General features: G+C 36.8%; 1 protein-coding gene across 5 annotated transcripts in view; it reads right to left on the reverse strand.

Annotated features, from left to right (window-relative positions):
* LOC112159283 (collagen alpha-1(XX) chain) overlaps positions 1–13,755 on the reverse strand; it is a 43,298-nt gene that overhangs the window by 29,258 nt on the left and 285 nt on the right. For 4 of the 5 annotated variants that reach the window (XM_024293274.2, XM_036212970.1, XM_024293272.2 and 1 more), the window contains exons 2-4: positions 11,850–11,958; positions 7,608–7,712; positions 2,553–2,696 (exon numbers count right to left, since the gene is read on the reverse strand). In XM_024293274.2, coding sequence (XP_024149042.2) covers positions 2,553–2,696; positions 7,608–7,712; positions 11,850–11,958 — 358 coding nt within the window. Of the gene's footprint in view, positions 1–2,552; positions 2,697–7,607; positions 7,713–11,849; positions 11,959–12,980; positions 13,017–13,755 lie in introns of all 5 variants that reach the window. The other variant, XM_024293273.2, reaches the window with a different exon arrangement.

A 13,755-nucleotide genomic window follows, 5' to 3' on the forward strand; every position in this document is an offset into this window, starting at 1 on the left:
GCTCGTCCAAAAATACAGATTTCAGGGATTAAACTAAATCCATAAAAAACTGTGTTGTTATTCCAGTTCTTAAGTCCATAACACTTTGCTTCTTTTTTTAGGTTTTTTAAATATCCATATTTATCTGTTTCCTTAGAAAATGACAATAATTTATACCACAACAGGGAACTTTGGTAAATGTTGGTGAAATCCTGAAAATAGTTTTGATGAAAAACTCTTCCACATGTTTGACTTAAATCATTTTGTACAAAAACTAAAATCCTCCACAGGTTTGACACTTATTCAGTAGTAAAGGTCCAACTAGCAGCCTTTAGGTTAGAAGCGAAATTACTTTTTTCAGGTCTTCTTCTTTTTTCCCTTAAAAAAAGCATTTTAAACAAACTCATTTTTTTCTTCTTGCAAAATTAGCATTTGCTTGATTACCTGCATCATTTTAATGACAAAAAGATAGTAAAACCATCAATAAAAGGGAGAAAAAAACACTTTCAGAACACTATGTGCAGATTTGCTATTTTATCTGTTGAAGTGTCACCACAGCAGTGAAGCAAATGCACATTTGTCAAGCTCCAAGAATAAAATAGAAATATACAGGGAACGTTAAGTTTTGTGGGACAAGCACAATAAGATGATCTTAAGTTAAAAAAGCTCGAGGAGGTTAAAACAAACACAAAAGACGCATCAGAAAGGAATTCCCAGACTGCCATAATTCCAGCATGACAGCCAGTGTTATGTATTTCCAAGTCGAGGTGTTTCTCCGGCCTGCCTGGACTCGTTTAGCTCGACACACTAACCTAAAATCACCGACATGGTTTGCAAGTAACCGCAGGCTGAATCCTCATATCTGACATCTCGTTTGAGCTCCGGGAAGGAAAGAATCAGACGGTAACGTGTGAAAAAGGAAAGGGTTTCACACTTCAGCAGGAAATAAATCACAGCAGTGCAGGGATAAGATTCAATGTCACCAGTGAAGGAAACAAAAAAAGGATTTTGTTGATTCTTTTCCAGCAAAAACGTCACTTGTAAACTAAATGCAAGCTTTCTTCAACCTGTTAGCTGCCTGTATTGTAAAAAGTCACGTACTAAGGGCAGAAAGTCATTATTGAGGCTGTTTTTCTAGGACTGCACCACAGATTTACAGCTTAGAACTCACTTTACTTGTGTAAGTATAAGCAGTGGCTTCAAAGACGATCCACTTCAACCTCTAATTGAACAGTAGAAGTATTCCAGTATGCTCTGTGCGTGCATGTTACCATGTGCTTGCTGAGTTTAAGTCTTATCCAGCACTGACTTACGGGTGGATGCAGGCTGCCTGCACCAAATATCAAGGTCGTAGACCGCTTGGGGAGCCAAGAGACCAAAGATATCCATGCACATTTTTCGATTAAACTCCCCCTCCGATGAAAATGATGTTTCTTGATTTTTTAACATGGGTGTGTGGCTTTTTTCTCATGAAAGAGAACAAGTAGTAAGAAATGATTTCATTTTTGCATTTCCGAGTATTTCTCCTTTTAAATTGCTGTCAATCAAACTGTCTCAGAAAATCTATGTTTGAATTCATGAGTAATTAATTTGTCACAATTGCTCTACTGCACATGTGCAAACACCCTCGCCCCGCTCTGCTACTGTGTCTAGTTCAGGTTCTGGAGAAGAGAAGATGGTATCTTCACATTGACTGCAGTCAAATGAGCCGCCGTTCACATTTCTGTGGTCAAATCAGCATCACTGGATTTTTGGTGTGAGTTTCATCCAATACTTACGGTAGCAGGACTGAGAACGCTGGAAAATCTCCACCAGACTCCACGGAGCTTCTTGATGTGACCACGGAAATGTGAACGGCGGCTCATTTGACCGCAGTTGGAAAGGATCGGTGAAAGTTCGGTCCCTGAAGCTCTCAACTTCCTCGTCGGAGCTGACAACCAGCTCAAAATGAAACTACAAGACATTTTTGTGGGGGATGATTTATGCTAGCAAGACACGGAGCCACCATAATCAGGCGGTGGGGGGGGTCCGGGACAGATCAGCTCCGCTCAGCTCCAAAAGCCACGTCCCCCAGAGGATATTTTTCTGATGGAAGCTTTAGATCAACATGAAAAATAGCTTTTTAAGACATTTGGTTGTGGGATTTTGGTTAAAAACTTCATAATCATAATTAAAACACTAAACACCCATTACCCTGAATGGGGTTAATGTGACTTAGACTTCCATGCATCCAACCTGGTCTATCTCTTTCGGGGTCAAGAGGCTACCAGAACCTAGCCCAGCTACTGTTAAGTGAAGGTCGCCAGACCATTCACACTCACGATTGCACCTTGGAAAAAGTTAGAGAAAATAAAATAACCGATGAACCATCTCTTTGGACTGTGAAAAAACAGAATAAACCCACACATGCACAAGAAGAACTTCACACAGAGAGGTCCCAGCTAAGTTTTGAACCAAAGCCTTCTCGCTATGAGGCAAAAGCACCAACCACTGTGCCACCATACAGCTCTGTGACGTACTCTGTTAGAGTAAAAGTGATGGAGTGCAGATGAAACAGAAATGCTGTGTCTTACTGGTAAAACGTCTCTTTGCGAGAAGTTTCTCCATCGTTCCATTGAGAACAAAGACCTGGAGGGAATATTCCTGACTGGAGTCCAGACCTGCCACAGTCGCCCGGCCCCGGGTGGTGGTCAGCATCAGCTCCAGCTGTGTTTCGTCTGAAAGGAAAAAGTTAAGAAAGTATTGCTTTTTTTCTCGCTTGTATTTCTAAATCCCTATCTTTGATTTTTCTGAAACATAAAAAAAAAATTGTTCTGAAAATATGAAGGCATGAGGAGAACACTAGTGAAGAAGATGCTTAGTTTGGTTAAAGCTTGATTTTGGCAGCTATAATGGAGTGTCAGAAGTAAACAATCTTGGGTGGATGGAAAAATATGTATTAGGTTCAACAGAGCAGGGAATGCAGAGAAGTTTGACTCCATTTGGTTTGGTGTTCTTTTAACACAGTAATTTTGAAACCGAAAGCCTGAAAATCGTCACAACATCTGCTTATCTGGGTTTGGTAGCTCCTTAAATGAACTCTGACCTGGAAAAAGGAAAACCTGCTGGTCCTCTGAATCTCCTAAAGTTCAATGGTCCCTCGTTATATTTGTAGTTCATCTTTTATGGGTTTTTTAATGCAATTGTGAGTGTTTAAAAAAAAAAAAAACATGTTTTTTAAATAAAAGTTAATGTTCTGATTATTAACAACCTAAAAGACTTCTAGAAGATTGATTTCGGACATCTGAGTAATTAAATGAAGTAAAATAAGAGTCGAATATGAATTTTTAGTAAATCATGGAATCTTCACTATCTCCAACAGTCAACTGTGACCCTGATTTCCAGCAGAGTTCAGACCTGCAGACAACTTGAGCTCATTTTGCTTCACTGGGATATCAGCTGAGGGACAATGGACCTGATAACCAAAGTCTGCAGATATCATCAACGACAAGAACTTATAAACTCAGTTCAAACCAAAAGGAAGGCCGTTAATCAGGAGGCAGAAGGCAGAATATAAACCCTGGACTGCCACTTTAATCATGTTCCTTTACCCTAAGTCCTTAAGTGTGATTCATGCTAATGACCTTTTTAATAAAAATAAAAAATCTGAACATATTTTTCGATTTTTGACACTTGATTTTTTATTCATGATTTTTCAAAAGAAAAAAATAATAATTTTTATAATAATCTGTACACGTTTTATTTTTATCACATTCGATAATGGAATTATATTAATGATTTTTCTAATGAAATACAATCTGTGTTTATTTTATTGATGTTTGCTGAATCTTGATCATTGATCTGCTCATGCTGTGATAAAGTCTGAGACAGTGTTGTGTCTACTTATATAGTCATGTTATTTACTGATACACAATGACTTTTACTGGGCTGTAGTCACTTTAGTAAGGTAGAAGTGTCTGATCAGAAGTTATGAACCGGAAAATGATCATTCATGTAAAGGAAATGGTAAGGTCGAGCCGGAGTGGGATTATATAAGTTCGTTTCCTTCCACTCCCTTTCAAGGGATCTATAATTTGATGCCAGATATCTTTGTACGGATGTATACCTATGTTGACTGTAGTTCACATGCAGTCTTGCTCGACTACTTGAAATAAACCATTTCAATTCAATAAAAAAAATATATATATTTACATAAAGCATTATGTTCTGTGTCCTGATTGGGTGTTGACCTTCCATCAATCTCCTCTTTGCTGTGTCTACTGTACAGAATATGTTTACTTTGACAAATTTGCATAAATCTTCAATTGAGATCAGATGCGTTTTTATTATATAATACTGTACTTATTTTTCTTTGAAGGTTTTAGAGTTTAAATAAGAGAGGAGAGAGTGAAATGTTCATGCCTGTCTGAGAAAGTGCTACACCCTTAGAACAGCTGTAAATACTGTAAACTAAAGATGATTACTTTGCTGATTCCATGTTTTGTTTAAAATTCAATTCTCCTGATAAGTGAGGGAACATTGTATGTGGCTCACCATTGTCATTGATTCAGGTTTCTTTTGGCTTAACCCTTAAACACCGAAGATTTGGGCAGCGGCGCCTAAATAACTCATCTTCTTTAACCGTTTGCATCAACGTGAATCAGCTGATTCTGATGCGGAAAAAAACAGCTTTCCAGGCCTGTGCCCAGAACTTACCTAAATAAGGCTTAAACATCTGATCATTGTATTTAGAATGTTATGAAATTCATATACATTTTCTCCTTTTTGGAACTGATCCTGAACAATTTTTCTAACATACTTCTACATCTCCAGAACTACATTCTCCTCTGCAGTCTCCTCCCTGTTCTAACCACAATAGCATGTCTTCTACATGCTGGAGCCAACTCCTTCAGGCACATCAAGTCCTGTGCAGGTCTTAATTTTTCATCCAACACGCCTTCTTCTCAGCTATAAACCTGCCTGGGCTTAGCCGCACTCCATCATAGAAGATAAGAGAATGACAAAGAAAAAACAAGGCCGACGGCGGAGTTACAGCAGCAAGAAGAAGAATCTCAGGCATCTATGTAACATACATTTTCAGTTGGAATTTTTGGTGCTTATTTATCAGACTGATTCAAAAGGTTTTGAGTTGCGTTAGTACTTTTTCTTTTGGTGCTTTTATCTCAGGCTAAAAAAAGAACCTTATTTCTGATGTTTCTGCAACAAATATATGACACTGCATTAAGACTACAGTATACCAGAAGTGCATGTAACAACATTAGCTTATAAAAGATCTCCCGGCTATAAATGAGCTGTGTTTCCTTTTCACTCGCGAACATCAGCCTAAATCCTCAGTTTAAAAAAATGAAAGACAATTGGCGATCCAGGTTATGGTTTCAGATTCTGCTAAAATAATTTTAAATTAATTCTTTAGAAGCAAACATGTAGTTCAGCGGCTCTGCACCAAAACGACAAAAAGATCTTGTGAGAATCTCATGGTAGATGTTCACTTGTTACTCTGTTGTTCCACAGCTCAATGAGATATATACAAGTAACTTTAGGGGAAACAGGCAGACTGTTGGAGATTTTTCATGGTTTCGTTTCTTGTTTGAGCTAGCCAGCAGTTAATTCTACCTTATCAGTACATTTAAGCCAGAGGTCTGCTAATGGCTGCCTGACCAAAACTACCTGAAGAAAACAAATAAACAAAGTCTGCAATCTAAGACTACCAAGGTCCAACTCCAAACTAAAATAACAAAACCTAACAGTGTAAGACTGTTGAGGACTAAGAGGGAAAAATAAAAATAAAATAGCATTTTTTTAAAGTAAAGATTGTTTAAGTAGCATTTATTTAAGTTTGATTAGTTAAATGTATAAATTGATGGCTGAGGTGCACATAAATGATAAACTTCATTGAAATTTTACATCCCTGCTGACCTGAAGATGTCTCGTTTGCTCAATGCTACCTCCAGCTTTTGTTCGTGCCAAAAAAAAGACATAATTTATATTCATTATTATAAAAAATCATGAATGCAAATCCAAAGTTCTTAAAGGATAAAGTAAGACTGCAGCTCTGTCTAGGCTTTGATCAGTACAAAGGTTGCAGACCCCGGATTTAAGCAGTGCTGAAAATAAACATTTTATTTTATTAGTTATACTAAAAATGTTATTGGTTAAGGCACATTTAAGCTTTGTTTTTTATGCTGCAAAGTATGTTGCTATAGAAACCAAATATTGTTGAGAGTAGAAAAAAATATTTCATACAATTTTTTTCTCTTGTGAAATGTGTATTAGTATTCTGACAAAGTTTTTTAAAGTATCAGTCTTAAAAAACTGTGATATATTTTCTCTGATGCAGATCCATGTGATTTTGATTGGCTGGAGGGGCCATTAAAAAGTGATATTGTCAGAAAAAAACAGCCTTCTTCTTCTTTTCCTCTTGGCTTTTCCCTTCAGGGGTCGCTACAGCCAGTCAGTTTCCTCCATATAACCCTGTCTCCTGCATCCTCTACTAACACCAGCCACCTTCATGTCTTCATTCACTGCATCCATAAACCTCCTCTTTGGTCTTCCTCTAGATCTCTTGCCTGGCAGCTTTAGACTCAGCAGCATCCTTCTACCAATATATTCAGCGTTTCTCCTCTGGGCATGACCGAAAATGTCTATCTTGTTTCTCTGGCCTAAACGCCGGTTGGTAACCGGAACAAAGAAACTTGGAACAAAGGTGGACATATGTTGTTCCACAGTTTATCACAACACCAAGACAGTAGTGAAGGTCTCTGTCCTTCAAAGGTCTCTATGATGACAGTATCTCTATCAAATTGTATGATAAACAGCCATATTGCTTTTAATTTTTAACAGTTTGCTGTCTGTCTTTCTGTCTTGTTCAGTTAACTGCTTCATACAGAGTCAATGTTAATGAAATAAATAGTTTGTTGTTAGGCTATCAGAAATCAATGGACTTAACAGAAGCAACCGCTTTAAGGACGTTCACGCCTCCTTGATACTGACACATCCTCTAGTGTTCTCCCTTACATATCACATTGTGACCTGCATTATGTAGAGGTGGGACAAGATATCGGTATAATAAACTATTGCAATATTTCAACTCACAAACGATTATCTGGTCCCCTCTTTCCCTTAAAGGTCCCATACCATGAAAAATCGACTTTTTGAGCTTTAAGAGTCTTATACTGTTCACTCCTCACTAGAAACAACCCCAAAGCGGTATTTCGATCTGTTTACACATTTCTGAGTAATCCTCTAAAAAGCTGTGCTCTCAACAGCAGCCCCTCCTATACCCACAAAAACAAATGGGTCCTCACGTGCTGATGTCACAACATGAGACAGCCCCTCCAGGTAGAGTCTGCTCCGCCCCCAGGCTAGCACAAACACTTTCTCCACAAAGCAGCTGAAGCTAGTGGCAATCTGCTAGCTTTGTTGTTTCAACAGGTGTGAATGCTGACGTTACACAGGGGGGATGTGAATGAGGCTACCAGCACTGTTAAAACAATGATCATATAATATTAACAGCCTGGACATTCATATTGGCCAAAGAGGTCAAATACGTCTTAATATTCCTATTATGAAGTTTGACCTTGTGAGTTGCACACAAAACATGATGGATTTTATGAGAAAATGTGCTTTACCTGAAATTGGTCTGACTCGGACCTTGTAGCCCTGAACAGGAGCGTCAGCCTCTTTCCACTTCATCTGCAGCCTGTCTTCAGACAGGACCGTCAGCTTCAGACGACCTGCGCAGACGCAAAAGCAGACAGGCAGGTGGCGCTCTAAAAATGTGTTTGGTGATAAACAAAAAAAAAGAGTTGAATAAAATGAAGAGAGATCAAAGAGTGAAGCTGAGCTGTATATTCCTGTCCTTCTACAGGGCGCTCTAACAACCCCCCCGCCCGCCACTTCCTCCTCCACAAATCAAATCAGTCTTTTGTTCCGACCTCGTCTGCATAATTTCCAGTGTGGATTTCTGAACAAGCAGAGTCTTTCATGTGTCCGTCCTCCAGTCCTCCATCCATCTGCTGCCCCTCCATGCCTCAAAGCCAGCCCTGTCTGCAGCAGAAACCACAGCAGGAAGCTGGTTGGAGACCTCGGGGTCAGAGGTCACACAGTTACAGTGCAACGGGGTTTTGTATGTAAGATGAAGTGGGATAAGACATGGAAAGAAAGACATGGAGGGAGGGGGGAAAGGAAGCAGGGAAGACAGAGGAGCGCAGACATGATCAACACGAACCACAGAAGGTTTCTTTTACCACTCGTGAGCCCCAGCCGTCAGCAGATCCCTAAAATGACTCAAATGTGGGGCCGTGTCAAAGCCCTCACATTCGGGGCCTCTGGGGGGTCTTTAGAGGATCAGAGATGGTGTGATGGAAGTTTCAGAGGAAGGGTCAACATGTCCTGCTACAAGTACAGTATCTGTGCTTTGTTCACAATATGTGCAGGAAGAGAAAAAGCTGCTATTTTCAGTACAAAACTCAATTTATGATGCTTTTTTGTCAGTGGTCCCCATTCCCCGTGTGGTCTTTGGATCTCATGGTACCGGGCCGCAGACAGAAAAGAAATACATGGGCTAACTTAAATTATTTGTGTTTAGTTTATTTTCTAATCCTGAAGGAAGTTTTATTTTGAAAGACTGATTCTGTTCACAACATCTGTCTTGGTCATGTGACTTAAAGAGGGGACCTCCATGGCTACCTGGATTCTTAAGCTAGTTGCCCCAAAGCTAGCAAAAACCGAACAATAAAACATATTTGGAAAGTTTCTTCTGGGAGAAAAAGTCCAGTGAGGAAACTAAATCAGAGCCTTTGACTTCTAAGAACAATAAAGATGTTTACAGACAAAACCAGGAGTCTTCCTTGACATATGGAATTATTGAGACAATTCTTCTCATGTAGCAGAAGCCGCTGTGGCTAATACGCGGCGACACACACACAGATAAGAAAATTGGAGTCATGGTGGATTCGCGTTTATGTTATATTTAGAAAATACAAGTTCTACGACGGTGTGCATCATTTTTAGTTTATTTATGCATCACAACAGCTGAAGCTAGCGTCCGGTTATTAGCCTCCACTTTGACTTTAAAGAGAAAATCTTCATCACTAAGTTTAAACATTTTACAGAGAATATAGCTTCAATCAAATAAAGTTTGTGAAAACTTGTAAAGGAGACATTTGAGAATGTTCCTACAGCAAGCTATAATTAGGTAGATATCTGATCAGAAACGTTAGCACTGAAAATGCTCCTTTGTGTTGAAAAAATCCCCAATGAATGAGTTTAAAGACACAATATGATCAATCTTTTGCCCTGAAAATAATTGTATTCTGGAGTGAATGGTAAAATGGCATTCTATGGGGGACGGCAAATCATGTAATATTGCCTTTATGGAGACTTCTGGAAATCAACAACTTTGTTTCATTGAATCTTCATCATCTGTAAAATGAATAAATAAATAAATATCTACTGATATTTTTAGACTTTTTAAACATAATTTCTTGTAGTAGAATTTTAAAAATAGATTTTCACAAACCGGAAGCCTAACGATGCCAACCCCGTGATGTCGGTGGAAATAATGTCTTATATAAATTGGTCCGTGGCCTGAAAAAGGAGGGGACTACTGTTGTAAAGGAAGAAATCATGAAAAATGTGTAAAGTCTTCTCTTTTTTTACTATTTTTCTCCAATAGAAAACTATGAAACAATAAAATAGGATTTTCTTCATCAAAATTCTCCATTTAACCGACTTGCCTAAGTAAAAAGACGGTAAGTGGTAAACAAAGTGAACTGACCAGGCTTTGCTAACTTTAGTGTTAATGCGTGCTTCAATTCAAAAGTAAAAATGTTGTAAAAAAACTAAATTTTCTTTAAGTTGTCTATGAAATGACAAAGATTTTAAACCTTCGGAATAAACAATATTTATGTTAACAATCTAAACTTGTTTACTGTAATATTTGTTTTTTATTTCATTGTAAACAGCAAATTCATTAATCATAAGATATGCTCTCTGAATGGGTGTTGAAGTAAAGCAATAAACAAAAATGGACAGTGAATAAAGTTTTATTCAAAATATAATAGGAAAGTTTTTATAACCATATTATTGATATTATATTTGTTATTTTCCCTTTTTTTCCTTTTAACATTTTTGTAAGATCTCTTTTATTTATGTTTACACCAAAATATGTAAACTTTCTAGCTTTCAAAAATTCTTATCTTTTTTAATCATATTTTTTTTAAATCACTACATAATGCATTTTACTTTGCTTCAATCTGTGCTTTTAATAATTCACTTGTTATTCAACAAGCAATTATATTAATTTAAATAAATCAGTGCTTTTAGCCGCTTTAAAGTCAGTCCGCTTTAAAAAAATATCCCCCATTATTTGAAAATTTCGGCCAAAAAACTTCAGAGCATCTTTGCGGCAAAGTCTGAAGATTTCAGTAGAATATGATTTCACATCTTTAACCTTCTTTAGACTGATACCTTTACAACAGTTTCAGCCATGATCAGAAGTCTGCACTCACCACGAGGTAGCCAATCATATCAGCTGTTTATAATGATGCCAAAATGACACCAACCCCCCAATATCATAGTTTAAACATAAAAGTTTCAAAGCATTTTTAGCCTCAAAATTTTTCGCTAAAACAAACAACAAAAGTTGTGACAAATAATTGTGATACCCCTTAGAATATTTTTTTTGGAACTTTTTAAATAGTTTAGAGGAGATTTTTCATTTGTTTTGACTTTTTCTTTTCTTTGTCTTTGGATTTACACATTTTTATTTTGTCTCTGCGTATATGATTTTTGGTATAAAACAAAACGTTTGATCTCAGTATATGTGATTTTTAAAGTAAAAATAAAGACAGAATTTAATATTGGTAATTGCTTTTATTTTATTTTGAACAATTTAGGTGGATTGTGGAATTATTGTGCAATATAATGAAAAGATGCCTTAAAACAGGGAGCTGAAAATATAATTCATTAGAGCAAATAATAAAGCAGTAAAGAACAGTAGAAAAAACTGTCAACTACTAAGCTTTAATCTCTTGACACCTGAATGTATTTCCAGCCATGAAATAAATAATCAGTTTTGCTTTTATGTAGAGGCTAAATCAGAGGTCGGAAACACTTAAGTGCCAGATTGGTCCAGGTTCTTATGGACCGAAACTCAACGAGAGCCGCAAAGTTTCACCTCAAAGTTAGAAAAATACACTTTCTTTATGTTTTTGTGGCCAATAAACAATTAATTTATAAAATATAGCTTTGAAATGTTCTTCACAGTTGGGTTTGCTGCAGCAGATTTACTTAAATTAAAATGCAAGAAACATCAGATTTTCTATTATTGACTTTTGTGTTCCTATAGCATTTTTATTATTTTACTAGTGAATAAAAACATGACAACATTAGTATAGAATCCAAATAATTTAAAAATCTATACATGTAAATGCAATAAGATAATGTCACTCTGATAATAAACCATCCTGACAGAAGATTAAACCTTTTACTATCATTTTAATCAGTTAGGCCAATCTGACATGTCAAAAATCTAAACATGAATTCATTAATTTGCTAAGTTCTAAGTTTTCTTCAAAGCCAAAGAGCTACAATGGAGGAATAAAAGAGCCGGATTTGGCTATGGAGCCTCAGGTTGCAGAGCCCTGAGCTAAATTAAGGTATGTTCAGAGAAAAAGTGGTTTGATACATATTTTTATCAAAAGCGATTAATAAGCAATTAATAAAACAATTAATAGTTTTTGCATTTCTAATTATTTAACTTATTTATTGTTTATTTAGTCATTGTAAATCATTTATGATTATCCCACTGCATTAGAGAAGTCTAGACTGAACACGTTACCACATCCACATCAGTGCAGTAACATTACCCTGACCGTGGACCTCCGAGGACAGCAGCAGGACAGCGAGCAGGAAACACAGCATCAGCCACAAACGGGATGAAGCTGAGCTCAGCTTGAGAGGAGACATGAGCAGGACCTAAAACCAAAAACAACAAACTTCATCAGGAGTTCAGAGGACTTCATGAGGAGCCCAAATGACTTTGACTCTTCCTCAATGCCAAAAAAATGTCAATCACTCAACTCTGATGAAATCAAAAAGTGCATAAAGAACTGAACTGAGACAAAAAGTGCTGGCATGTTCAGCCCTTAGGTAAACTATAACGTATCCTCCTGATTATCTATAATCCAAATGTGTCTTCTGTAGAGGACATTTCTAAACCTGAATATTTCCCTACTTCTGCATACTACTGAGTAAAATCTTGTTTGGTTTCTACACATTTCGGACTTTTCAAGGGGTGGCTCTCTGGGAACTGCCGTTTCTGGAGGATTTAAATACAGTTTGATTGGAAAACATTTTTTCTGGTATAAAAAAAATCAAAATCTTTTGTCTTCATGTGAATCTATGTGTTCTATCCTCACTGCCTTCTCTAAATACTGTCCACCATCACATAATAAGTCTGGTTAGCAGCCATCAAAGATGGAGGACGTCATATTTTCCAATTTCAACCATCCATCAGTCAGACCTGCTCCACCCAAATTATGGAGGACGGACCCATAACAGTCCTTGGCAACTGTTCACACTCACTGTACCCGTTTAGGGGCAATAGAATGACCAAATAAACTATAAGTACAGCAGTAGTAAAGTAGGGGCAGGGAGGAAGTCCCAGGCTCCAGAGGGAACATGCAGGAGAACATACAAGTCAACCTCCTGACTGTAAGCTGACAGTCCCAACCACCATTTTTTTACTTGTTTTCTTTGTTATTATTGTAAATGTTCCAAAAATAAAAGACTTGAGGTCTGCATCTGCTTGGCTATAACAAAAAAGATTGTGTTTCCTTACACAGTTGTTTTTGTAAGAATTGCGCAGATGCAGAACGGGACATTTTGAAAGCAACATTTTGCAAGACAGTTGGACAAAATCAAAGTGAGACTGAAATTTAGATGTATTTGAAGGCAAAAAAGGATAATATGGTGTTGGTAAAGTGGACAGAGATTACCTCCAAATTTATCTCCTTCAGTTTTCAAGACGGAACCTGTGAAGTCAATCAAAACATAAGGTTGGATTTGAGGTCCAGGTAAAAATTATTTACCTTTTGAATCCTCTTTTTCATTTCTTTGAAAAAAATAAACACTTTTAAGTGAATTACTAAATACATTTTTAAGATATTTTTAAATTATCCCCTTCTGTAAGGTTTGAGTTTTGGATCAATTAAACATATTTTAAATGGTGAATCTTCATGATGCCTTCAGTGAATTTGCATGACCCTCCCAGGGAAAGCTTGACAATAACAGGAATACCTGTTCCTCAAAGTCCTGCTGACAAAGACACCCAACTGAGAGTTCAAAGGAGGCTGACAGCTGTTTTCATCTGGATCCCAGTTTTATGTTGTAATAAAAAGCACGAAAAAATAAAATATTTTCCCCCCGCATTTACTGAGGTCCAGAAAAGGTAGAAAAATGCAGATTTGGATCATTTTAACACAATACATTTCTCAAAAAATGGAAAAATACAACATTTGAAAAGACATTTAAAAAATGATAATAAACCTTTTTTCATGTATTTTGGTCAGTACAATATTATTAAAAACAGTATAAAAAGAAAATCGTCCGTACAACACAACATGGTTTTTAATGAGCTGCATTAACAGGATATTTAGTAGATAAATATCGAATTAAACAATTGAAAAAAAAAACTATAAACGTTATTTTCTCAGCTCACTTTTGTCTTTTTTGTATCATTTCATTTGCAACTTTCTCTACATTTTTTTTCTC

The sequence above is a fragment of the Oryzias melastigma genome, linkage group LG7 (assembly GCF_002922805.2).
Source record: "Oryzias melastigma strain HK-1 linkage group LG7, ASM292280v2, whole genome shotgun sequence".
NCBI lineage: Eukaryota > Metazoa > Chordata > Actinopteri > Beloniformes > Adrianichthyidae > Oryzias > Oryzias melastigma.